Below are 27,349 nucleotides of genomic sequence, written 5' to 3' on the forward strand. Positions count from 1 at the left end.
AAAAAGCCATCTGGGTCTGGGACATCAGGGGAGGCTGAAACCTCCTGCCCCGCTAGGTGAGGCGGGAGGCCTCAGGCCGAGGACTCTTTCCAGAGCTTGCTCCAGCTGGGGGAAGAGAAAAAGCAGGGGCTAAGCAGAGAGGGTTCAGGCCAGGGGTCAGGTCAGGAGGGAGTTGCTAGCAACAGACACCGAGTCAGAATGGCAGGAGCCCTGGAAGTTGGTGGCGTTTGGGAGTAAGGCAGAAAGCAGGGTGTGCTTCCATTGCTTGTGCATTCGGCTCTGAGTACTAGAGAGGCCGAGGATCCACCCTAGTGGGGGCTGGGGCTAAGGTGGGCTACCCAGAGCAGGACCCACACTTCCGTCCAGTTGAACAAATATGCATGCCTCCGGTCTCTGAGGCCTCTGAGGCGGGCAGCACTGCTCCTGACAGGAGAATCTGACATGGGGGTCGATCCTCTCCCTCACTCCGGAGGACTGGACTTACAGCCTCCTTTGCTTCGCCACCTCTCCCCGGACCCAGGCTCAGGGCCCACAGGTTCTAGAGATCAACGATGCTGGGCCCAAGGACTCAACATACTTTATTTGATACATGAAGTGCTGGGGCCCTTGAGCAGGTTCCAGACTCATTCTTAGATTCAGTCTGGTCTTCCCAGCCCAGGCTTTGCTGGCGTAAGGCTCCTCACTTCTGCCTTCCCTCTGGCTCCTCCAGCCATCGTTTCCAATGCAGAATCTTTCCCCCTCCGTGGACATCGAGGCTCAGGAAGGGGTGCACCCAGGAGCAGTCTGGCTCGAAGTGCTCTCCCGTCAGAGGCCCCGAGTCTGGGCCCAGAGGTGGGTGCCCCGGCCTGTGTGACTGCCTGCAGGACGACCTTCCTGGGAGGACCAGGGCTTCCTCAGTGTGCTTGGCCTGCGTGTGGGGGGTGGTAAGCAGATGTCTGATGCTCTTTAAGGTCAAAGGCGTCATGGCCTTCCCTGTGGCAAAAGAGAAACAGGTCAGGGGTCACAGGTCGCCCTGGGGCACCCCCAGCCCCACAGAACACCCTCCCTGTACCCACCGGAAGCAGCGGGCGCAGTAGAGGTCTCCGTCGCAGCCAGCACAGCGCAAGGTGGCGTCCGCATTGCAGATGCAGCACCAGGGGAGCGGCTCTTCCTCAGCCTCGGGCCTGGGGGCCGTGGCCTGGGCCTTCGGTGAGCAGCAGGAATGGGGGAATGGGTGGGGTGGCTGTTGCCAGAGCATCAGCCAGTGAGAGGGGAGGCTGCGGAGGCCCCTCAGTCTGTGTCGGGGCTTTTCTCACCTTAGGCTCTGCCCTGCAGGACCTGGCCGGGGGTCGGAGTGCTGGCTCTGCGGGGATGTTAAAGCCACTGGCCTCATCCAGGGCAGCCTCTTCAGTGAGCTGTGGACAGGGCAGAGAGTACGGCTCCCTGCTCATGGCCCAGGTCCTCCCCGTGCCCCTGAAGGTGCCGTGGCCTTAGCTTCTCAATCCATCTTCCTTATTGGTTGCCCATGGCTGCTGTCACCCCATCTCAAGGGGCCAGGGGCAGGTCTGGGTCATGGGGACAGAGGGACCTCAGCTGGAACAGCAGCTGCAGAGCGACTGGCCATTCAGACCCAGAGCGGAGGCAGGATGAACGGGGCCAGGTGTGTGGTGGGACAGGGAGGCAGGGGCAGGACAAAGGGTGGTCAGTGGGTAAGGCAGGCCCACCTGTCGCAGGACTCTCTGGATGGCCGCCTCCTCATCCTCATCGTCATCACTGTCTGGGAGGCGATAGTCTTGGAGGGTCACTTGAAGAGGGAGAGAGGAAGGAGCAGGGAGGAGTGAGTTGAGAGAGTTCACCAGCTATACTCTTTTTTTTTTTTTTTTAATATATATTTTATTGATTTTTTACAGAGAGAAAGGGAGAGAGATCGAGAGTTAGAAACATTGATGAGAGAGAAATATCGATCAGCTGCCTCCTGCACACTCCCTATTGGGGATGTTCCTGCAACCCAGGTACATGCCCTTGACCGGAATCGAACCTTGGACCCTTGAGTCCGCAGGCCGACGCTCAGAGCCACACCGGCCAGGGCATCACTGGCTATCCTCTTGCTCCCAGGAGCTGGTTTGGTTTCCAGTGGCACTTGGTCCAGAGCTGAGCAGTCTCTGCAGCCATTCTGACTGGCCTCCCACTCCTTGTTCCACCCGGAAGGGCTCGGGGTCAGGAACAGAAGGCTCTGCACCTGAAGGGACTGAGGGTCCCCTGCCCCCTGATGGCTGCCCTTACTCCTCAGCCGCTGCTTTGCTCCAGTACTTTCCCTGTGGCCCAGGGCAGAGCTCGGTAAACCCCCGGGCACAGAGACCCCCGGCACCTGCCTGAGCCGGGCGGCCCTTTCACAGAACCTGCCGAGTGTGGGGGCTGCTCCCCAGGGCCTACCTCTGTCGGGGTCCTGTCCCCGAAGCACGGCCAGGCGCTTGGCGAGGTCCAGGATCCGCTCTTGCCTCGTGTTCTCCTCCCGCAGCTCGAAGGCAGCTTCAGCCAGCAGCCTGCTCTTCTCCCCATCCAGGGACCGGGTGGCCTGCCCCTTGGAATTTGCGCTCAGGCTGCCTGGCCAACCCTGGTTGAGGTCATTCTGCATTGAGGCAGCTGGAAGGAGCAATGCAGTCAGGGAGGCGGAGCTATTCCGAGATCTCTCATCAGAAGCCACGGAGCCCGTTTCTGAACATTTTATAAAGACCTCCAGCGCGCCAGCTTTCTGTTCAGCACCAGCTTCTACTGTTTATATTACACACCAGATGTAATATAATCCTAAGAACAGCATGTTAGAATATCAGGTGGGTTGGGATGGATATAGTTGGAAAAAACCTCTACGATTACCAGTGTTTTATATTGGGGGGGAAATGGTACGAGAATCAATGCCCCAAATAATCAGGTTTTGGGGAGGCCAAAGTTCAGCCAGTGCCTCTGCCTTACCGGCTGAAGCAGCATTTCCAGGGACCAGCACAGAGAGGACATGACAGAATCTGAGGTCTCCTGTTACTAGGCTGGAAGAATTTTGACAGAGGGGGTGTGGCTTTGACATGTTCCCTTAAGCTCAAGATCAGACCAAGAGGTTTGAAAGCAGACAGCTTTGGGTTCAAGTCCTAGCTTTGTTACTTAATGGCGGTGTGATCTTGATCTAGTTCCTTAAAACTCACCAGGCCTGTTTCCTCATTTATAAAATATGGATAATAAGAGTATGCATCTCATAGAATTACTGAGGATGTTCAATGAGATTGTGTCTCTAAAGCAGAGTTCCTCAATGGTGGTTCTATTGACATTTTGGAAAGGATAATTTTTTGTTGTGGGGCTGTCCTGTGCATTATATGATGTTTTAGCTGCATCCTTAGCTTCTGCTCACTAGGTGCCTGTGGTAAATTCCACTTTATGACAACCAGAAAGTCTCCAGACACTGTCAAATGGGCCATGGAGGGGAAATCATCCTTGGTTGAGAACCACTGCTCTGAAGCCTTTGAATAGCACAGTCCAATATAATTTTTATAATGATGGAAACATTCCATATCATGGTTATATTTGTGCAGTCCAAGATGGTAGCCATGAGCCATATGTGGAACTGGGCATTTGAAATGTGGCTAGTACCACTGAAGGGCCAGAATTTTAAATTTAATTTTAAGTAGCATCTTCCTCCTCCTTATCTTCATCATTGCAAAGAACATTCACTGAGCACTTACTACAGCCAGGCAGGGTCCTAAGAGCTAATTGGATAATCTCATTTATTCCTTGAAACTTCCCCACAAGGTAGGCTTTAACACACACACTTCCATTTTACAGATGAAGAAAGTGAGACATTCCCAGGATCACACAACTGGTAAGTGGTAGGAGAATCACTGACCGATTCTAAAGTCCACACACTATCCACTAGGCTTACACTGGCTCCCTGAGGAGTAGACACTCAATAAATGGTAGCTCTTATAGTGTTGACTGTTCTCTGATTTACATATATCCGCCTCCCAGTAGACAGCAGAGCCTCTCCCCCCTTGGGAAAAAAGAGGAGAAGTTACCTGGGCTTCCTCCTTCCCGGCTCTCATCAATAGCCACCTCTGCAGTGAGCTGTGTCAGCAGGTCCTGTGCTTGCTGGGCCTGGGTCCTGGGATCTGGTGGCTGGTGCACCTGCTCAGAGGAGGGAACCTCAGTGGGGATCGGGACGGGGGAAGCCACACCATAAGGCCCAGAGCAGTCTGTCAGTGAATGCTGAGGAGTTCCCAAAGCTCAGGGAAACGGGCTAATCCAGGATCCACATAACTAAGTAGGTCTGGCAGACCCCAACCAGACCAGAGCCACTCTTTCCTGCCCATCCAATCCTGCTTGACCCTGTTCCTTGGCCTGGCAGCAGACCCGAGGATCAGGGGGTGGGAGTCAGCTCCTACAGAGTACCTAAGCACACATGTACTAGGACCCCCTTCCCTCTCAAGCCACAGCACTCACCGGCTGGGGGGTCTGAGAAGGTGGAACTCTGCCCTGCAGCGCGGCAAGCCGTGCCTCCATCTCCTGGGTGGAAGGGATGGAACTCTGGGCTTCACCCCTCAGTGCGGCTAGCCTGGCTTCTATCTCTGCCTGTGAGGGCACTGACTCTGCAATTGGCATGGGGGACACGTGTAAGGCCCAGAGGAATCCCAGTCCCAGGAGCCCCAGATAGTGTCCTTTAGGCCAGCCTGCCTGCCCCTACTCACTGGGCTTGTTCTCCTGGCGGAGCCGTGCCAGGCGCTCAGCGATGACTTGGTCTGGTTGGGTCAGTCCATGGCTCTGGGGAGTGTGGGACTTCTGCTTGGCTTCCAAGGCTGCCACACGCCTGGCAGGACAGGAGATAAAGGCTCTCGAAGAAGGCAAAGGGAGGGGTGAAGGCACCCTTCACTCCTCCCCATTCAAACCATTTCCAGGCATCGAGGGAGGCCTCCAATGGACAACCTTCTGTGGTCCTCAGGCATGTTGGCCTGCAGCTCAACCCACTGCCCAGAGGGCAGGTAGGAGCCTTCCAGATGGATGTTCTCCTGACCCTGTGTTCATTTGATCTAGAGGCTGGGAAGAGAGTCCTACCCCGGGGCCTCCCTTCCTTTCCCCCATTCACATCTGTCTCTGTCCCTTCAGCACTTACTTCTTATAGTTCTGAGGTGGTGACCACTTAGAGGCGTTGGCAGGAGAAGATCCTCTATAGAGAAGAAATCTGGTTTCAGGAGTCCTGGCATCTGCCAATCAGTGATCCCCACCCCAAACACTTCCTGGGCTGACCTCAGGCCAGAGCACAGGCCCCAGGGCTGGCCAGCTGCCTGCTGCCGTGGTTGGCTGAATCCTCGCCCTTGTCAGTTTCTCACCTGGTCAGGACCTCGTGGCATTGTTTGCAGACTTTCTGTTGGGTGTTCCCAGCCCGGGGCACTGCTGCACTGAAGCTAAGGCAGCTGGAACAGAAGGCCCGGCCACAATTCTTACAGCCAACCTACAAGAAACACGAAGCAGATTATCTACCTCTCAACCACCCAGGTGGGCCCTCCCGGGCACTCTCTGAGCCCCCAGAGGGAAGACACTGAAGTCAGATGAGGAGTGGGGACCCTAAGGCCTGGGAGACACGAGAGTGGAGTAAAGTGATTCCTCCATCCCCAGTCTTTTATTCAAATCAGGTAACGCTCCATACAAAATTCCCATGCTTTCTGTCTGACGGGTCTTCAATTTCCTGACACTGGGGTAGAGAAGACACACAGGCAAGGCCCCTTAGCCATTGACTCTTCAACAAAGGAGAATCGGAGAAAGTGCAGAGCTCACGCCATCTCTGCTCCAGCAACCATGGAGGGAGGCTTTGGCTGAGGATGGGATGACAACAATAGCCTCCATTTATTAAGCACTTACTGTGTGTCAGGCCCTAAGCTCAGTATTTAACATTCATCAGCTGATTTAATCCTCACAGTTTCGACTCACTATTTTACTTAATCCTGATGTCCAGCATTATTGTTCCTATTGTAGGCAGGGTCAGAGAGCTTACATGACCTGCCCAAACAAAAGTCACCCTATGAACAAGACAACAGAGCTCACATTTGAACTCTGACCCTGAAACCCAGCTTTCCAAGTACTGCACGGACCTGCCTCCCTACGTGCTCTTCACTCATCCTATGTGGTTCCTATCTCCTAGTCACTGCTGAGGTTCAGGAAGCCTGCAGTTAGTTTACCAGGGAGACTGGGGGGTCTGTGCTGAAGAGCTGAGAGACTCTGCCATGGACCCTGCGGGCAGCAGAAAGGTTGGTGACCTAACTGAAGAAACCCGGAAGGGTCGGCTGCGTGATGGGGAAAGTTTCAGAGCAGAGAGTAACGGGACAAGGCGTGATGGAGAGTGGTCACAGGGCTGCGGAGAAGCAGGATTGAGGGGAAGAAACAGCCGGTTCCTACACTTGGCAGACCGAAAAGTCTAGCTTTCCAAACTCACAGGAGCGCGCTTTGTAGTTCACAGAGAGCTTTTCCCTCCATTACTTCACTGGATCCACACCAACGTGCGAGCGAGGGAGTGCTAGCCCCACTCTACAGAAATGGAAACTAAGGCGCAGGGACTGAAAACCATACCGCTGGAAAAGGCTGGAAACGCAGTCTATGGGCTGCAAGTCCAGTGTATTTCCCTCCACTCTGCGTTCTCCCCGGCCCTCTCGCCCACGGGGAGAGAAGACTCACCTCCTTCTTGAAGAGGGTGAACTTGACAGCGCAGCCGTAGCACCTACTCTCCATCCTGGTTCCTGGCGTGGCGCGGCGCGGCGCGGCACCGTCGGCAGAGTTGAGATCACACCTGCGAGGTACGGCGCCCCGTGGACCTTCACCCGGCTCCGCCCCTGCCCCCCACACCCACTCGCGCGAGCCTGCCACGGCCTCCCGCAGGGAAATCGCGAGCGGCCATCCTAGTCGGAGAGCTACAGCGGCGGGCGCGAGGGCTGCTGGGAGTTGTAGTTCACTTACGGCAGCCCGCTTCCCTCAGTGGCAATCAAGCTTGACACAGAACACGACATTTCCCAGGGGGCTAAGCGCCATTCAGCGGCTGGGGCCGACGGTCTTCGGGAAGAGTCCCGCGCACGTGTAGACTCTTGGGAGTTGTAGTACGAGTCCAGTCAGGGTTGGAACCATGTCGGTGGCCAAGGAGCTCTTACAGATGGACCTGTACGCGCTGCTAGGCATTGAGGAGAAGGCGGCGGACAAAGAGGTGAGAATGGTGGCGAGGAGGGTCGGCCCCGAGAGGTCGGGCGGCCCTTCCTGTCTTGGCGCCTAGACCGGCACCCGCTTTCCAGGTTCGGCCGGGCCCTGGGCCCGTAGCGAGGGGCGGCCTGCCGGCCTCAGAAGCTGGGCTCCCGGACCGTTCTAGGGCGGTGTGAGAGCCTCGCGAGGAAGAAGGGGTCGCAGAAGAGAGGCTCCTCGTGCGGGATACGGTGCTGCCCCTCTGGCCCTAGTCTAGGAGAGGGTGTGGGGTGAGCCTGGAGGGAATGCGAGCCTCCTCTGCGCAGGCTCAGCCTCTAATTCCGCTTGTGTCCTGACTGTGGCCGGAGGCACTTCACTCTCCTGAAGGCTGATTAACTCCGCTTAATTTGCAGTGGTTCTCAACCTTTCTAATGCCGTGACCCTTTAATACAATTCCTCATGTTGTGGTGACCCCCAACCATAAAATTATTTTCGTTGCTACATCATCACTGTAATTTTGCTACTGTTATAAACCGTAATGTAAATATCTCAAATCACAGGTTGAGAACCGCTGCTGTAGAGCCTACGACCATCGGAAAACACAGATATTTGCATTACGACTCATTAACAGTAGCAAAATTACAGTTATGAAGTAGCAACGAAAGTAATTTTACGGCTGGGGGGTCACCACAGCATGAGGAACTGTATTAAAGGGCCGCGGCATTAGAAAGGTGGAGAACCACTGGCTTAGAGCCTAGGACGAAAGAAAGGCTCAGGCACCTCCACTTCCTTTGCAGCCCCTCCTTGGGTCCTATGACCTTGCCGTCTGCCTCTGTTTTCTTTCCCTTCCCAGTTCATTGACTCTTTTCAAGTAGCAGATGCTCAGGTGTTGTCCTTTCAGCAAGTGCTAGTGGGCCTTGCAAAGCAGAGGATCATAGGGTGAGGCAGATGGATGGCCTGAAGTTCCACAGGAAGGTGTTTATAAAGGCGCCAGGGATTCGGGCACTGTACTGTAGTTAAGATTTCTGTTATCTAACCCTGGATCGTGGTTGGTAATTGTAGCAACGTAGGAAGGGGAGGCAGATAATTCATCAGCTGAAAACCAAAGCCTGCTGTGCTGGGTAGGTTAGAGCATCCTCCAGATACGCCAAGGTTGCCGGTGGATCCATGGTCTGGGCACATACAAGAATCAAACAATGAATGCGTAAATAAGTGGAACAATTCAGTGTTTCTTTCTCCCTGCCTTCCCTTTCTCTCTCCCTCCCTCCCTCAATAAACAAAAACTCAATAAATAAAAAATAAAAAAGAACATTAATGCCTATGAATGCCCCTGTACTTCCAGGCTGCCCTGCTCATTAACTGAGTGAGCTTGTAAGGGAAATGCTAGGCAGAAAAGCAGGAAGACCCATAGGGCCCTTGGGAAGCGCTGCCCCCTGTAGCTGGGCTGAAATCACAAGTGGACCATGGGCCCCTGGCTGGTTTGGGTTTGGGGCAGTGAGTGGTTAAAGCGCTGACCTGCGGATCAAAGGGTCTCGGGTTTGATTCCCAATCAAGGACATGTGCCTCTGTTGCCGGTTCAGTCCCAGGCCCCTGTTGAGGCATGTGGGGAAAGCAACCTCTTTCCCTCTCTCCCTCTTCCCTCCCTTCTACTCTCTCTCTCTCTAAAAAAAAAAAAAAAAAAAAAAAAAAAAAACAAAGGGGAAAAAATTCTTTAGTGAGGATTAAAAACAAAAACCATTTTTTTTTAAAGAAAAAGAAAAGAAATGGGCCGGGGGGATGTGTAACATCTGCTATATCTGTTAAGTCTTAAAATTTCAGTATTAGTAATGTTTAACACCCATATAACACTTCGCGTGTACTGAGCACTATTCTAAGTTCACATTTGTACATTGTTTAACTGGTTCTTTATTAGTAGTGAGAAACTACTGGGACATTTCACACTAGATCTAGCAGGTGTGTTGGAACCCTGAAGTTGAGAACTTTTGAGGAAGGCAGTTGGGAGTTGTTGCTGTATATATTACTCAGAGAAGTGATATAATCAGATTTTTAAAAATTGAACATCAGTGTGTAGAATGGAGACAAGTGGGTGGTGGGTGAGTCTGTTGTCTAGCCAGAAACCAAGGTCTAATCAGACCAGTGTGGTTGGGATCCAGTTTTCACTCAAACGAGATAAGAGATAGGTGAGAACATTCTTTTAAAGGATAACAGGTGCTTCTCCTGCCTTTCAGTAGGAGAGACACAATTGTAATACAAGGGAGAACACAATACGTTCTCAAACTTTTTAAAGTGGGGGCCAGATCACGGTCCCTCAGAGAGCTGGAGGGCCGGACTATATGAACTACTAATTCCTACTGTAACACCTCGGCTGCGCTCACTGCCCAAAAAACCTGGCGGGCCGGATCAGACTCCTCTGCGGGCCGCATGTGGCCCGCGGGCCGTAGTTTGAAGATGCCTGCAGAGGGACACAGACAAAGTGCTGTGGATGTTTGGAGCAGGCTAAGGTTGCTTCTAGTTTGGAAAAAGGGGTTGGGGGAATAGAGAAGGTATTTTAAACCTTGAAGAACCGGCAGAGTTTTGATGTCTGGGGATAAGGAGGAAGGGATAATCCAAGAAAAGGGAGAATGTGTGTAGACCAGTTTGTGTGGAGCATAGGCCAAGAAGAAAGGAAGGGTAAAAGGAGATAAGTCTTGAAAAGTAGATTGGGGCCTTTGGATATATTAGCTATTAGCTAGCTTCATGGTGATGGGTATTTTTTGGCAGAGAACAAGGAGACATCGGCCCTGTGTCCCCTCTCCTGGGTTCAAGGCCTATGTTTTCTAGGGATGTCTGGAGGACCAACAGATATCTAAAGTCTGTACCAGGAAGGCCTCCTAAATGCTGGTTGTCTGGTTAGATAGCAGTTCCTTATTTGGGATCCACAAAAAGTTGCCAAGAATTAAATAAACCCCAGAAATCATGTGTAATTTTTGTGTGTGTGTCTTCATTTTTGAGAAGAGGTAAGTCTTAAAGAGAAAAAATTAAAGAAGCTTCAATCTAGGCCAACCCCCTGTGTTACTGAAGTTCAGCAAGAGTGGTTAGTGACAGAATTGGGTCTAGAACCTGAATCCCCTGGATCCCCAGCCCAGGCCACTGCTCCTTCCACACCGTGTCCCTCTAGTCCTGTCCGGCACTGGACAGGCCGGTGGTGGTGATGCACATCAGCATCTGATTTAATTTCCATTCAGACCACTTCTCTGAGTCCCAAATCTGTATATCCACCATCCTGTTCAGTCTCTCCATTTGGATGCTTCACAGGGATCTGAATTGTATTACTCCAAAATCGAACTCTTGAATTTCTTTAATTTCTCTTTCTAAACCTGCGCCTTCCTTGTGCTTCTGTGTCTTAGTAAATGGCACCACTATCCCTCCACTCAAGCTAGGAACCTGGAGTCATTCTTCAGACCCCCATCCTCTTACTCCTGCCACCACTGTGTCTTCCTGAGTCAGCCTCCCAAATAACTCTCCAACCTGTTCGCTTATCTCCGTCTCCAGCACCAGCGCTCTGCCCAGAGCCCCACCAGCTTCCATCAGACCGTTAGAGTGGCCTGTCAGCTTGCCTGCCTGCTGCCAGTCTATTCTAGTTTACTTTGCTGTACTCCTCCAACATATTCTCCTGGCAGAAAATGGAATGATCTTGAAACCATATTGTGTTTTTAATAAAACACTCAATAGAATTTCTTACCCTTCTTACACGCTGTCCCTTCTGCCAGAAATGTTTTTTTTCTCTCCTTCTGTTAGCTTGGGTTGCTTTTCCTTTGCTTTCAGAACTCAGCTTCAGTAGTACTTCCCCAGAGAGGCCTTGCTGGTTATTCTTCCATACCAACTGGTTCTCCTCTTTTCCAGCACTTTTTTCATTTTGCAATTATTTATGCATTTGTGTGATTATTTGTCCAATTTCTTACTCCCCTGTATATTCAGCTGCAAGGAGCATATCTCGTCCATTTACCTGTGCAGCAGTTCCGTGCCTCGTGACTGGCACAGAGGAGGCTCTCAACAAATACAGGGGCGGGGGGGGGGGGGGGGCAAAGTAGGTTTACAGTTGTGAGTATGTGAAAAAGGTTTGCAGCTTATTCTTGTATTATTATTTGTTTAATATTTATTTTCCATACGAACAAGTGTAAACCTACTTTCGCCTCACCCTGTATTTGTTTTGTTAGTTTTTTTAAATACATTTTATTAATTTTTTTATAGAGAGGAAGAGAAAAGGATAGAGAGTTAGAAACATTGATGAGAGAGAATCATCGATCAGCTGCCTCTTGTACACCCACTACTAGGGATGTGCCTGCAGCCAAGGCACATGCCCTTGACCGGAATCGAGTCCAGGACCTTTCAGTCCGCAGGCCGATGCTCTATCCACTGAGCCAAACTGGATTCGGCTGTTTGTTAGTGAATAAAATAGTGTCTTCAGAAACCACTGCAGCAATTTGACTTGAGAATCAGGAGACAGTCTCTGCCTTTCTCATTTTAACCCTTTTTGAGTGTACAGTTCAGTGGCGTTAGTGCATTCACATTGTTGTGCAACCATCACCACTGTCCATGTCCAGAACTTTTCTGTCATCCTAAATTGAAATTCCAATCAATTAAACGTTTACTCCCATTCCCTCTCCCCTCAACCCCTCCCTGGTAACTATTCTACTCTTATTGTTTCTCTATATGAACTTAACTATTCTATGTACTTCATATAAATAAACATACAAATATCATATAATATTTGACATTTTGTGACTGTCTTATTTCACTTAAGGTAATATTTTCAAGATTCATCTATGTTGTAGCATGTATCAGAATTTCCTCATTCTTATATTATGATGTGTTTATTCTTTTAAGGGGATATTTTTTTTCTGTGATTTATATCCTTTTTTAAATATATTTTTATTGATTTCAGAGAGGAAGGGAGAGGGAGAGAGAGATAGAAAAATCAGTGATGAGAGAGAATCATTGATCGGCTGCCTCCTGCACTGGGGATGGAGCCCACAATCCAGGCTTGTGCCCTGACTGGTAAACATTGACCTGGTAAACTGTGACCTGGTTCATAGGTTGATGCTAAGCCACTGAGCACACTGACTGGTCGAGTTTTGTAGTTGTTATTTTTTTTCTTAATCTTTTCACCTTTTTCACCCAGCCTACCAATCCACCTCTCGGCCAACAGCTGTGAGTGTAGTATTGACTCTATGAGTCTGTTTCTACTTTATTAGTTTATTTTGTTCATTAGATTCTACCTGCTGAAATCATAATGGTACTTGTCTTTCTCTGACTGGCTTATTTCAGTTAGCATACATAATACTCTCCAGGTCCATCCATGAGGTTGCATTTCTGTCTGGCCTTTTTTTTTTTTCTGTTATAGTTCTAAGTTCCTTGTAGTATTTGCTAAGTTTCTTGATCATCCTTATAACCATTTTTGGAACTCTATATCTGATTATTTGCCTCCTTTCAGTTAGCTCTTTTGCTGGAGATTTCTCCTTTCATTTGCGGCCTGTTTCTTTGTCTTCCTCGTTGGGCTGCCTGTTTTTTTTCTATGTATTAATAAAATCTGCTATGATTCCCCGGATTTGTAGGGTGGCTTTTTGTAGTAGGTGTCCTGTGGAAGCCAGAGGTGTTGTCTCCTTGGTCACCTGAGCTGGGTGCTCTGTGAATGTCCCTTGTGAAGGTTTTATGGGCCCTTTTGTTGTAATTGAAACTTGGTTGTTATTGGCCCTTTTGTGTGTCAGGTCAACCCTCAGGCTGTGAGGATCACCCCAAGCACAGTGCATGAACTGCTGTGCACACGAAGCAGAATTCTCCGTAGCCGGGCCTGGTGCCTGCCAAGGTCTCCCTTTGTATATGCCGCTTGTGAAGCCAATTAGATCCTGCTCTGATGTTTAGGCGCCTCTGGGTGTGTCCTGGGGCCTGTGGGAGAGACTCTGGTAGATGGGCAGGTATCGTTAACAAGGAACACTCATGGGGAGGTGAATATGATTTCGGTGTCTTTACAGCAAAGCTGTAACTGAGAATGCTACAAAAGGAAGCTATTTTGAAGGCTTTATTGCTAGGTATTCAACACCAAATTTCAGCTATAATAAATCTTGGTCCCTTGTTGTATAAACATAATCAAGGATTTTGCAGTTATATTTTCTTCTAAAATCAAATAATTAAAATCCTTGTTACTGACAATCTCTGCTCCGCTGCAGTTGCCATCACTGTCCTCCTCCCCTCCCTTCGCAGCCCCCTAAAAGCTCTTTCAAATTGTCTTTCGGAAAGCTGGCACACTCCCAGCCATTAAGCATTAGACGGCCCATCTCTCTGCTGGGAGTCCCCACCCTGATTCTTGAAATCAGCATGCTGTGTGCCCAGTGCTCTGCCCAAGTCAGAGTCTCTCTCTCTCTCTCTCTCTCTCTCTCTCTCTCTCTCTCTCTCTCACACACACACACACACACACACACACACACACACGCACTTTAGTTCTCCTGCTACCTTTTGGTTTCCTTTTCCTTTCTCCATGAGTATTTTACATGAAGGTAGAAACATTTCTCACAAACACCATTTGATTCCACAAACTTTTAAGTGGTACCATGTGCCCATCCCACGTGGTGCTAGGGATATAAATGTGAAGAGAATACCCCTGTGGTCACTCCCAGCTTGTCTGTTCTCACTTTCCCTGTCTGTGCTCCTGTGGCTCATCATTTTGAAATGCAGGGGTTAATGTTGATTTCTACAAGATGAAGTTTTCTAATTAGATGACTGTTTCCTAGAGAAGTAGTATAGAAAATAACAGTGTTTATAACTAATCTTAACAAGTAAGGCCAAGAATGGTTGCTTTGTACATCAACTGTGTGTTGAGAATGGATGGGACTCATTATACAGAGCACTAAGCAATGTTGGCAGTTGTAAATATCTATAATAATAAAAGCAAATTTGACCGAATGGCCGAACAGCTGAACGACTGTCCGGGCGACCTTCTGAATGACCTTCTGGGCGAAGCCAGGGCTGTGAGGGCCAAGGCAGCTGGGGCTGCGAAGCCCTACCCTTGCACGGATTTCATGCATCGGGCCTCTAGTGCCTTTATAATACCATTATACTGACTACCAGTGATAGTTAAGAAAGTGGACTTTAGCCGAAACTGGTTTGGCTCAGTGGATAGAGTGTCGGTCTGCGGACTGAAAGGTCCCGGGTTCGATTCCGGTCAAGGGCATGTACCTGGGTTCCAGACACGTCCCCAGTGGGGGGTGTACAAGAGGCAGCTGATTGATGGTTCTCTCTCATCGATGTTTCTAACTCTCTATCCCTCTCCCTTCCTCTCTGTAAAAGATCAATAAAATATATTTTAAAGAAAGAAAGAAAGAAAGAAAGAAAGAAAGAAAGAAAGAAAGAAAGAGGACTTTGGAGTCAGACTGCCTGGATATGGGTCCCATGACTTACCTAGTTTGTTACCTTAAGCAAAAAAAGAAAAAGAAAAACATATATATATATATATTTCTCCCATAATACAAGCAGCATTTATTGTAGTATTACAAAAACATTTTGGCAATATATTTTGGCAATATATTTTTATTGATTTCAAAGAAGAGAGAGGAAGAGGGAGAGAGAGAAACAACAATGATGAAAGAGAATCACTGACTGGCTGCCAAATCATTGATTTGCTGGGAATCAGCCCACGACCTGGGCATGTGCCTTTGACTGAAATTGAACCCGGGACCCTTCAGTCCACGGGCCAACACTGTCCTTTGAGCCTAATCGTCTAGGGCTCCATTTTGGCAATATTTTACAACACACTTTTTTAAATTATTATTTTTTTAATTAATGATTTTTTTACAGAGAGGAAGGGAGAGGGATAGAAAGTTAGAAACATTGATGAGAGAAAAACATCAATCAGCTGCCTCCTGCACACCCCCTACTGGAGATGTGCCTGCAACCAAGGTACATGTTCTTGACTGGAATCGAACCCGGGACCCTCCAGTCCGCAGGCCGACACTCTATCCAATGAATCAAACCAGTCAAGGCTATTTTACAACACACTTAGCTTCAAGTGTTGGGAAGGCAAAAGTTGGAAATTTCAATGGACATTACTAAAAGAAAAACTGTCACAACCCTCCCCCCCAAAGAAAATTTCAAATGCCACTTCATTTCACTACCCAAGGAGAGGCCAGGATGAAAGAGGCAAGCAAAACTTGGGCAATGACTATGGATCATGTTAGAGACAGAGGAACATTCAAAACAGTCAATATGGTCAATTGTGCTGATCATTTCTGGAGTCATTTCTTGCTCCGTTTTGCCTCCATAGCCACCTTGGTCTCTTCCATAGCTTCCATTACTCCTGTCTCCACCATAGCCACTCCCACTTCAGTCTTCACCATGGCCTCCTCAGTCCCCACCATCGCTTCCTTGATCTCCATAACCACCACCTCTGTCCCCTCTATAGCTATCTTCTCTGTCCCCGTCATAATCACTTCTCTCCCCACCATAGCTGCCTCGATCTCTGCTTCTGCCCCTACTATCTCTATGGCCCCTCTCTCCACCATAGCCTCTTCCCCAGAAATCTCCTGAGGACAAGCATCCTCTTGTCTGGGCTCATTGCACTGATGGCAGGGATTCCTTCAAACAAAGCTTGTATTTCCACATGACTGATTAGAGCAAACCAGTCCCACCTCTCCCTGAAAGCCTCCATGACCTCTCTATCGCCACCCACCTCCACTCCCACTCCCACCTTCTCTCATTAATTCAGGTCTTCTGGTGGCAAAGAACACTTCAATGAAGTTACCGTGGAATTCTTTTCCATCAAACCAGTTAATGGCTGCCTTAGCTGAAAGAGAGTTATCAAATACTCTGTTGTCTCCCCTTTTGGCTTCCCTCTTTCCTGGTCTGTATACACATTTATCATCCGTTCAGGTCTTCTTCTTTGTCTTGGCAATTCCTGTTCATTTAAAGAACTCCCCTACTTGATCTGTAGACACACCCTCCCCAAGTCCTTGTCCAAAGATTGTGTTTGTTATCTGAATGATCAGATTCTTAATCAGCATTTGGTCTGGGTCCATAATCCCTGTTACCAACATTTTTGAAGTCACTACAGTCACCACTTGATCCTGTCATAGGACTTCTTTCATCCTTATCATATCTCCACGCCCTCTGCCTATTCCCTGTGACCCACCATATCCCCTATTATCTTCTCTATTCCTGCCCACATCAGACAGTCATCTTGTGTGTGGTGGCTGTAATTTTTCCTTTGTGAATGGTAAGACTACTGGTTTTGATTATAGGAATCATGCTGCTGATCATAACTAGACTGTTGAGCAAATATTTAACCTGTGTGCCTTGGCTTTCCCATCTGCAAAATGGGAATGATGGCAGTTCCTCCTTGCCAACATTGTTGTGAAGTTTGGTCCAGGGAAGCACTTAGCACAGGGCCTACGACAGGTTAGCTCTTGCTGTGTTGTTCCACCTTTCTTACACTGTGAGTGCTAAAGTCAAATACATGCTGTCCATACCTCAGGTCTGAGGTTGTACTCTACCGCTTGCTCCTCTCACTCATTCCAGTCCTGACAGACCAGTGCTGATTCACCCAACACTACACCAGTGATTCCTGACTAAGGCAGTGGTCAGGGTAGAAAGGAGATGGGGAATCAGAACAAAGTTGAGAATCAGCAGAGTCCACTGTTCAGTTCAAATCTACAATGGATGGAGTATGTCACCATGAACAAGTACCTTTTGGGTCTTGTAGAGTTGAATAAGACATTACTTCTTTCTGACAGCTCTCACAGTATAGTAAGCAATGAATTCTGAGGTAGATGCAGGAGGTTCAATGAAAGTATATAAGGAAAAGATAGGAATAGAAAGGGAGACACTGCTCATACGATTAGCAGGATCAGGGAAGATATCCTTCAGGAGGTGTCATTGTGCAAGGCCTTGAGGAGAGAAAAGAATATTCCACAGCGGGGTTAAAGGGATCTTCTACTCTCATTTTATACCTGAGGATGGAGGTCCAGGGAGGTTATGGAACTTTCCAGAGGGCACCCAGTGAGAGAGACCTGAGGGGTGAGAGCCCCAGTTTAATATTCTCTTCACTCATCTGCCGCTGACACGTGAAGTTCTCTCTTGTCCACAGAGGCCTCGCCTTTCATTTGGAGCCCTTCGAAGGCTTCAGACTCACTGTATCTTGGCAGGTATCACTTGATGAAGCCAGCCTCAAATTTTAAGTGTATTTACCAGGAAAACTTAATATTGACATTTGGGGGTGGTTGAAATGCATTTTGGTCAACTTTTCGAAGACTCAAATTTTAAGTGTATTTACCAGAAAAACTACCATGGAAACTTAATATTGACATTGGGGGGGGGGGGGTGGCAGTGGATATATTTTATTACTGCTTTAAGAAAAAGGCTATTTTACCTTTATGCTAGCTAATACCTTTCCTTAAACCACGTATTTCTGTTATACCCCAGAATGTGATCCACTGACCTTGTATCTTACAGATGTAAGAAGAGTTAAGTTTTTGAGGACAGACAGGGGCTTGAAGGAACAGCATGAGCATGAGGAAGTAGCAGTAAGAGAACTTGGCATGACAGGGAATGGGGCATTGCTTAGGGTTCTTTTGAGTCTGAAAAACGTGGTGTCTTTGGACCTCTAGGTTATAGTGTGGTTAGACCTAATTCTGTGGACATCCGGGGCCCATTTCTGCAGTTGAGGTGGACCTGACAAGGTCACTGCCTCTGAGAGGAGCCTCTCACCGGAACAGGCACCAGGTCCTTGAGGTTGGGCACCGAGCCTGGTTTCACTTGATGATGGTCGTTTGCTCATCGAGGGCCTGACCAGCACTCCAAGACTTCGCCCTCTCTCTCTGATGGTTAACTCGCTCCTGGGTTAGTTGTCTGGCTGGAGCTCTGGGTTTTTGAAGTTACTTGGCTGCCTGTTAAGTCAAATGGAATGATTCATTTGTGTTTGTAAGCTCTTCATTAGCATTCAAGATAATAACTCTCATTTATATGACACTAAATTGCTTTCACACAAATTAATCTCATTTGATGTGATCTTCAAAACAAGCCTGTGAGATAGGCAATGACCATTAGCTCCAGTTTATAGGTGAGAAGACGAAGTTTAATTGATTTGCCCAGCATAGGGTGGCTAGTAAATGCAAAGCACCTGCCCAAACCTGAATTTTCTACTCCTCTCTCAGAACTTTTTCCATGACCCACACTTAAGGAGCACCTAGGGCAATAAAAGACAGATTTTGGGGCCTCAGAGAGCCTTGGGACTCCAACAGTGACACAGATGGAGATTTGACTAGATAAAGCTGCCCAATCTGGCTGACCCCAACAGATATTGAACTGGTCTGGAAAGTTGGATGAATATGTGTCAAAATTTGCATTAAAACTACCACAGCAGAGTTTCTATTTCAATTGAGGCAGTACTAAACATATTCTCCATACTCAGTGCATCCCTATTTTTGCTGTTTTAAGTTGGCTCACTTATTTATTTTATTGATTATGGTATCACATAATTGTCCTCATCCCCTCAATCCCATCCCAACCCCTCCCTACATATGCCGTGTTGTCCATGGCCACTGGCCAGGCCCATATGCATGCACACCAGTCCTTTGGTTGATCTCTTCCCCTTTACCCCCACCCTCCCCTACTTTCCCTCTGAGGTTTGAGAGTCTGTTCACTGCTTCTCTTTCTCTGGGTCTGTTTTTGTTCATCAGTTTATGTTGTTCATTATTTCCTCTAGATGTGTGAGATCATGTGATCCAAGAAATACCCTTGTAAGAACCTAAGCTGAGACAAGCCATAATGGTTATGCTGAGAGGCAAATGAATCAGTCTGTAGGGCTCACTTCTTTTTAAAATATATTTTATTGATTTTTTTACAGAGAGGAAGGGAGAGGGACAGAGAGCTAGAAACGTCGATGAGAGAGAAACATCCACTAGCTGCCTCCTGCACACCCCCACCGGGGATGTGCCCGCAACCAAGGTACATGCCCTTGACCGGAATCAAACCTGGGACCCCTCAGTCCACAGACTGACGCTCTATCCACTGAGCCAAACCGGTTTCGGCTGGCTCACTTCTTTTTATTAATATAAATTTGTTTATAAAGGAAACTGGTAGCTGAAACTGGTTTGGCTCAGTGGATAGAGTGTCGGCCTGCAGACTGAGGGCTCCCAGATTCGATTCCGGTCAGGGGCATGTACATTGGTTGCGGGCACATCCCCAGTGGGGAGTGTGCAGGAGGCAGCTGATCAATAATTCTCTCTCATCCACGTTTCTAACTCTCTATCCCTCTCCCTTCCTCTCTGTGGAAAATCAATAAAATATATTTAAAAGAAAAAGAAAAAGAAAAAGAAACTGGTACATTAAAGGAAAAAAGAAATGAACGAAATGTAGGAAGTGCCAGGGCCCAGAGAGAAGGGGTTGTACGCTCCGGGAAAGGGCGGAGACTGGGAGCCCAGGTCTCCAGGAGTTGAGGGTGACAGCAGGCAGTGGGGACAGGTGAGGGACAGCCAGATCCCGGGTATAGATAGACCTGAGGGGTGAGAATCTCTAACCTGTGATAAGAAGGTGGGCAAGGATTTTGGAGTGTGAGCCGGATATAGGGGTACTTAGCCGGATATAGGGTGGGAGAGTAGAGATGGGGCCTGAGAGAAGTGGGTATCTGAGGAAGGAAATGGCAGTAGACAGGACTCCGGGTGAATTGCGGATTTGGGGAAGTGGGGCTGAGAAGGAGGGCAGGGCAGATATCGAGGCCCAGGAGAGAGTGCTGGGAGGGCCAAGGGAAGGAGGAACCCAGAGGTGAGGGTCTGAGAGAAGCTGAAGAGTGGGAGAAGCTGAAGAGTGACCTCAGAGATGGAATGAGGATCCAGATCCCAAAGGGTTGCATGGGGCAACATTTGGAGAGAAGCGAGCCAGATCCTGTACATGGTCCCAGTCGGTCCAGGCTGCATAGGTTACTACCCCGAGTCTGATGATGGGTATGGTAGCAACCTGAGAGAGATGGTGTGAGGTCCAGGTCTCCCAAAAATCATCCTGGTACCACCAGCAGGCCCGCATTTTGGGAGTGTTGAGCTGAGGGTGCTGGTCTGGGGGTTGGCTGATACCCTGTTTGCACTGAGGCTTATGAGCAGTCCGTAGTTTCTGTAGTGACCAGGCATTTAGGAATTTCTCCATGGTGCTGTTGCAGTGTGGGCCATAAGCTATAAGGAATGAAAGGGATCAGTCTTTTAGGCAGAGCAGACTTCTAGATAAGTGACCAGAACCCTATGGTTTACTTCCTGCCTCTGACATCAGGCAGTCACATAACCTCTGCTATTCCTGGCGCTATGTCTGCCTCTCCCAGGCTTGGGGAGAAGTTCCTGCAGGGCATTGGGTACTGGGTCCCATCCTGGAACCCAGTCTTTCTAGCTGACTCCCTGAGGTGGTCTGTTCATTCAGTACCTGTGGCCACACTGAGTGGCCTCCCTGTGTGTTCTCCACATCTCAGTCCTATCAGTACATCTTCATATCTGACTCCCAAGTATGAGTCTGGCTTTTGAGAACTGGGCCCAATTACCTGTACCACTTACTTACCTGGCTCCAAGTTTTATTATAAGGGCTGTAGGCCCTAACCGGTTTAGATCAGTGAGTAGAGCGTCAGCCTGCAGACACTAGGGTCCCAGGTTCGATTCTGGTCAAGGGCATGTACCTTGGTTGCCGGCATATTCCCAGTAGGGGGTGTGCAAGAAGCTGCTGATCGATGACTCTCTCTCTCATCGATGTTTCTAACTCTATCTCTCTCCCTTCCTCTCTGTACAAAATCAATAAAATATATTTAAAAAAACAATGATCTCTTTGTAGGGCACCTTTCTTTTAAGTGAATTATGGCTATTTTATGTATATTGGACCCTTTAGAACCTAGCTTTTTTTTGGTAAATCAGGAGTTCATTCCCCTAAAGGGGTGAACCTGTAGGCAGGTGGATTTCCAGAGGCCCCAGCTCTGTGCCGGTGCAGAGCCTGTTGGAGATGGCAGCAGACCCAGCGCCCGGCCCCTCTCCTGCTTTGGGCTCAGGTTGCTGCAAGTGGTGGAACCAGTTATGAAGACTCCAGGAAGGGCTGGGTGGCTGTTAATTCATGACTCATTCTCTATAATGTGGCTCTGGGGAGATGACATTTTAATTCTCACAGTCTCTTAGCAGTCTGCTATAGTGATTTCTTCCCTTTCCCAGACGTGATTTACCAAGAGAAGGTGTTAGGCAGCAGGGGAAATTGTGAAAAAGTGGTCAGGTCCCCTAGAGTCAGGGCAGCACCCACTTCCTTCTACTCCTCAGTGGGCCTGAACTAATTAACATAGTTGAGGCTTTCTAATTGTGTTTGGGTTGAGAACATATGAAAGTTTGCCCCTTTCTTTCAATAGGTATTTATTGTGTGCCCATTAAGTGCCAGGTGGTGGTCAGTGCACTATTCTGTGCCCTGCCCCCTGAAGTGCATTCCCTTTTTAAGGGGAACCCACATAATTGCTTATACCTGTATGCTCTCATATGAGGTGCAGTTATGACCAAGTTATATCTTTATCCAAACCATACCAGAAAAAAAAAATGTAGATTCCAGGCAAGTGCTGGCATCTGGCATAGTCTAGTGGAGGCTGATTAGCGAAGAGATGGAAAAACTATATATAAGAACAGTCAAATTTAAGATCATCACCACCCAAGCAAAGGAGAAGCCTGACTCTGCTCTCAGTAGCATTGAATGTGCTGTTACTGTTCAGTAGTTTATGTTCTGGATGATGATCCTGAGACATGAGAGACAGATTAAACTCAAGTGTGTCCTAGGATGGAAATGGGGAGGGGGAGGCAGTAACATTTGAGAAAGACATCAGGAGAAAGGCCACACACTCTTCTCAGACTGGATTTTAAAGTCCTCACAGAGCTTATGTTCATCTGAGGTCTTTGCTGACCTGGGCCTGGGCTTGGAGACAGCCTCGTCCTCTGAAAAACCTTGGTCTGGTCGGGAGGCATTGGGTGGGAAGTCTCTCAGCTCTCCCCTAGCCCTCTCCTTGAGGCCTCAGGAAATGCAAACGAATGTTTCCAAGTGTTAAGGAGACCAGAGGACTTAGGGGAAACCTAGAGGTAAAGAAGGAAACTGCACGTGTTAAGACAATGCCATAGCCTATGGCAACTTCCTGTGGCTACTTCAACCTGCCTAAGCATCCCAGCACCTGCAAAACCCAATTTCATAGGGGAGCCGCTAAACCTCCATGCCTGGAATAGGCAGTTCTAAGTTTACCCCACATCACTCCACACCAGGCCCCTCTTTTTGTTCTTCTGAAAGTTCCTTTTCCTTCCCAGCTTTATCAGAGTTCAGAAAAGTATTGTTGCATCCTTTTGCTCTGAATCTACTTTCTTGAGTTGCCTATTAGGTAGGCTTATCCTTTATAATAAAGAAGTAATATGCAAATTGGCCATCACACTCTCACAAGATGACTGCCTATGGCCAGGCCAGCAGGGAGGTTAGTGAGGGACCACCAAATGACTGAATAGCAGGCTGCATGGGGCGACCAGGCTGGCCGGGGGGGCCATGAGGAGCAACCAGGCTGGCAGGAGGGCAGTAAAAGGCAACCAGACTGGCGGGGGGCAGTTAGGGGTGACCAGGCTGGCGGGGGGGGGGGGGGGTGCAGTAAGAGACAACCAAGCCAGCAGACAGAGGCAGTAAGGGGTGACCAGGTAGGCAGGCAGGTGAGCAATTAGGAGGCAGCGGTTCAGGATTGTGAGAGGAATGTCCAATTGCCGGTTTAGGCCCAATCAGACCTAAACCGGCAGTCAGACATCCCCCAGGGGGTCCCAGATTAGAGATGGTGCAGGCTGGGCTGAGTGCCCCCCCAATGCACAAATTTCATGCACCAGGCCTCTAATTTATTATAACATTTTTATAATAAAAGGCTAATATGCAAATTGACCGAATGGCTAGTCTCCATGATGCACACTGACCTCCAGGGGGCAGACGCTCAACACAGGAGTGCGCTCCCACTGGGGAGTGCCACTCAGCCAGAAGCCCTGAGCTGGCAGCAGTGGCCAGAGCCTCTCCCGCCTCCTTGGGAAGCTGGCTTCAGCCGGCAGTCAGACATCCCCTGAGGGCTCCCAGGCTGCAGGAGGGCACAAGCCAGGCTGAGGGACTCCCCTGAGTGCACAAATTTTGTATACCAGGCCTCTGCTGGGGAGCATAGGACATTTTTGGGCTGGCAATCTGAATTTGTTCCAGTAACCTGCTTTCTACTGCACCCTCTTGCTAGCCAGTAATTAACTTCATTTGTGAAAAAATGTAGGAGACTAGCAGCCGGACTCTGTACCTAAGTTAATCAATGCCCCTAATGCACATTCCTGAAGTCACTGCCCCTTCCTTAATTATCTGGTCTTGCAAGAGCTATTTACCTAATACTTCCAATTTACAAGGGGCCATAAACCAAGTATGTAACAGCTTATCTAGAGGGAGGTCACTGGCACCATCCAGGATGGACATTAGATACAATCTAAGTTAACCATTCTAACTGAGTAGCAGGGTCTGTGAGACTCCACTACAGAAGCTTGGTAGCTTCTCAAATATATAAAGAGAACATCTCATTGTCTAAGGCACATGTGTCAAACACAAGGCCTGCGGGCCAAATCCGTCCCGCCAGGCCTTGCAATGTGGCCCGCACCGCGCTGTCATCACTGCACTCCGCTGCGTTTCCATCACAATGACAGTTTATGACTGTTCAGTAAACCATTCGGCCTGCGATTTAGGCTGGATTTTAGATTTTGGCCCCTTCTCTGATTGAGTTCGACACCCCTAGTCTAAGGGGTCCAGAATCTGGTTCTTAGAGTCCCCTGAACCAGCAGCACTGCTTTGAATAAAGGCTTTTCCTGAAACCTCAGAGTGTCCAACTGTCTCTTCAACGCCAATTCCATACACACACACACACACACACACACACACACACACACACACAGTGTATCCCTAATATGCAAATAGACCGAACGGCAGAACAACCAAACAACCGGGGGCGCACACGGAACGTGGCGGGCGTCAGCAGCAGGTGGCAGAGTGCAGAACATGGTGGGCTTCGGCGCAGCAGGATAGTGGAGCAGATGAGCAGGGCGCCAGACCAAGGTGAGGTGCCGGTCATCGGGGGAGCCTTTGGTGATCACTGAAAATTCTATGCTCCCCCGTACCATGGTCCCACCCAGCACTCACATCCGCTGCTGGCGCCCAGTGCTGGTCCTGATCACTTGGTGCCATCAGCAGGTTCTAGCAGACGCTGGCCCCGATTGCCCCTGAAGGGCTTCTCCACCTCCCCCTGCTCCTGAGGGGCTATTGGGGCAACAGCTGCCCCTTGCACCTGCTGACAGCGTTGGCTTGCTTGCACCCGCTGCTGGCGTCATCCTTAATCACTCCGTGCCATCAGCGGGTGTGAGTAGGGCCAGCTCCATCAGCAAATGGGCAGGAGTGGGGCTGCCAGCAGACGGCAGGAGGGGCCGGGTGGCGGTGCAGAGGATGGGCCAAGACCTTCCCCTGTGCCCGCTGCTGCCTTCTGGCCTACAGTTCCTTCCAAGGTACACAAATTTGTGCATTGGGCCCCTAGTATTCCATGACACCTCTAGTTTCATAATAAACAATATTAACTCTGGGAGCTTTTTCAAAGGCCTGTTTTAGGAGAGTTGTGTTTACATGATGAGAAATTCTTCAGGCAACAGTCACTTCAGGAGGGCTGGGCAAAACTGGGAATCCAGTTTGTAACACAAAACACCAAACTCTAGGCCAAACTGGTTCAAAGTCAAAACTGACCTTCCAGGCTAAAACCCAGGAATGAGCCCCGCCCAGAGGAGGCTTAGCAGCTAAAGATAGCAATAACTAGTTAATCAGGACAAACACACTGGACCAGCACACGTAGACCAGCTGAGCGATGGTTCACAGTCTCTGGAAGATCTCAGGACACCTCCACTCTTTGAATGAGAGTATTTCAGAGCCCCTAGAGGCTGACCAAGGATTGAATTTTAGGACTGCCCTCCAGCAGACTTGAAAACAGTCCTGTCCACCTCAAGAATTCAAATTGGGCTGACCTGGTCCACTGTGGACTGACATCCAAACTTGGAGTTACTGTCAGGTTGGCATCATACTGGGCTGGTGTTAACAATTATTCCCTCCCAGGAATGGATAAGGGAGAGTTTGGGAATATACCGTATTTTTCGGACCATAAGACGCTCCGGACCATAAGACGCACCAGTTTTTAGAGAAGGGAAATGAAGAAAAAAAGATTCTGAAACAAATAGTGTCCTAAAATATTTTATGTGCATTGAAACCCAACATCACAGTCATAAACACATGTAATCAACCCTGTAAAGTAAACAGCAGCATTTAGAACCATTTTAGAGCCGTACAAGCACACAGAGACCACACAGAGCCGGGCAAGTAAAAAAACTTTTTTTTTAAAGTATATGTGTAGGCCAGCGTTTTTCAACCGCTCTGCCGCGAGATGTTGCTTATTGGACCATAAGACGCAGGGACTTTTCCCCCCACTTCTGGGGGAAAAAAAGTGTGTCTTATGGTCCGAAAAATACGATATATATATATATATATATATATATATATATATATATATATATATATATATGTGTGTGTGTGTGTGTGTGTGTGTGTGTATGTATATGTATATTTTTATATATTTTTTATTGATTTTTTTACAGACAGGAAGGGAGATGGATAGTTAGAAACATCGATGAGAGAGAAACATCAATTAGCTGCCTCCTGCACACCTCCTACTGAGGATGTGCCCGCAACCAAGGTACATGCCCTTGACTGGAATCGAACCTGGGACCTTTCAGTACACAGGTTGACGCTCTATCCACTGAGCCAAACTGATTTTGGCTTTTCTTCTTTTCCCTCCCTCCCTGCCTCCCTGCTTCCCTCCTTCCTTCCCTCCCTCCCTCCCTCCCTCCCTCCCTCCCTCCCTTCCTCTTTCCTTTCCCTCCCTCCCTCCCTTCCTCTTTCCTTTCCTTTCCTTTCCTTCCCTCCCTCCCTCCCTCCCTCCCTCCCTCCCTCCCTCCCTTCCTTCCTTCTTGCCGCCTAGCTTGGAACAGTAGAAAGAAGCTAAACATGCCTATGTTTTTTCTATTGAGACGTAATTGATATATATACTATTATATTGGTTTCAGGTGTACAACATGATTTGACATGTATATACTGCAAAACGATCATAGTAATAAGTCAGTTAACATTCATCACCGATAGTTAAATTTTTTTTTTAAGATCTATTGTCTTAGCAACTTTCAAATATACAGTATAGTATTTTTTTTTTTTTTTAACCCTCACTTTGGAATATTTTTTCCATTGATTTTAAGAGAGAGTGGAAGGGAGAGACGAGCACTGATGTTAGACACGTCAATTGGTTGCTTTCTGCATCCCCCACCCCACCCGGGAGCCTGCAACCGAGGTACATGCCTTTGACCAGAAATGAATCCAGGATCCTTCAGCCCACAGGTCAACGCTCTAGCCACTGAGCCAAACGGTATAGGCTGCAGTATAGTATTTTTAACTCTAGTCACTGTGCTATACATTACATGCCTAGGACTTATTTATTTTATAACTGAAATTTTCTACCTTTTGATCCCCTTCACCTATTTGGCCACCCCTGATCCACCACCCCTGGTGACCACCAGTCTGTTCTGTGTATCTATGGGTTTGGGTTGTTTTTTATTTTGTTTTGCTTTTTAATTCCACATATATGTGAGATCATGTGTACTTGACCTTTTCTGTCTGACTTATTTCACTTAGCATAATGCCCTCAAGCTCCATCTGTGTTGTCACATATGGTGAGATTTTAACCTTTTTTATGGCTGAATAATATTATTGTATGTATCCATTCATTTTTTTATCCATTCATCCACCAATTGACACTTAGATTACTTCTGTGTCTTGGCTATTATAAATAATGTGAACATAGGGGTGTATATATCTTTTTTATTTAGTGTTTTCACCTTTTTCTTTTCCCCCCCTCCCAGATATATACCCAGAAATGAAATTGCTGGATCACATGGTAGTTCTAAGTTTTTGAGGAACTTCCATACTGTTTTCCATAGTGGATGCACAATTTACATTCCCACCAACAGTATACAGGATTCCTGTTTTTCCATTCGCTAACACTTATTATTTTTGGTCTTTTTGACAAGAG

The 27,349-nt window shown here is 48.3% G+C and overlaps 2 protein-coding genes and 1 long non-coding RNA gene across 3 annotated transcripts in view; 2 read left to right on the top strand and 1 right to left on the bottom strand.

The window, feature by feature from the left end:
* Window positions 1–560: 560 nt before the first annotated feature.
* Window positions 561–6,962, bottom strand: ZFYVE19 (zinc finger FYVE-type containing 19). Its single transcript, XM_036445829.2, has 11 exons — window positions 6,685–6,962; window positions 5,346–5,467; window positions 5,129–5,182; window positions 4,707–4,825; window positions 4,462–4,607; window positions 4,038–4,146; window positions 2,413–2,637; window positions 1,704–1,783; window positions 1,296–1,394; window positions 1,056–1,183; window positions 561–972 (listed from the first exon to the last, which is right to left on the bottom strand). The coding sequence occupies exons 1-11, from the start codon at window positions 6,736–6,738 to the stop codon at window positions 894–896; spliced, it is 1,215 nt and encodes a 404-aa protein (XP_036301722.1). The 5' UTR covers window positions 6,739–6,962; the 3' UTR covers window positions 561–893.
* Window positions 6,963–7,044: 82 nt separating this feature from the next.
* DNAJC17 (DnaJ heat shock protein family (Hsp40) member C17) overlaps window positions 7,045–27,349 on the top strand; it is a 36,564-nt gene continuing 16,259 nt past the window's right edge. Inside the window, exon 1 of the mRNA XM_036445842.2 lies at window positions 7,045–7,204. Within this exon, the coding sequence (XP_036301735.1) occupies window positions 7,127–7,204 (78 nt within the window). The 5' untranslated portion in view covers window positions 7,045–7,126. The remainder of the gene's footprint in view (window positions 7,205–27,349) is intronic.
* Window positions 17,225–18,564, top strand: LOC123651530. Its single transcript, XR_006740317.1, has 2 exons — window positions 17,225–17,348; window positions 17,656–18,564. It is a non-coding gene; the product is annotated as an uncharacterized LOC123651530 (long non-coding RNA).

The sequence above is a fragment of the Pipistrellus kuhlii genome, unplaced genomic scaffold (genome assembly GCF_014108245.1).
Source record: "Pipistrellus kuhlii isolate mPipKuh1 unplaced genomic scaffold, mPipKuh1.p scaffold_m20_p_1, whole genome shotgun sequence".
Taxonomy (NCBI): Eukaryota; Metazoa; Chordata; class Mammalia; order Chiroptera; family Vespertilionidae; genus Pipistrellus; species Pipistrellus kuhlii.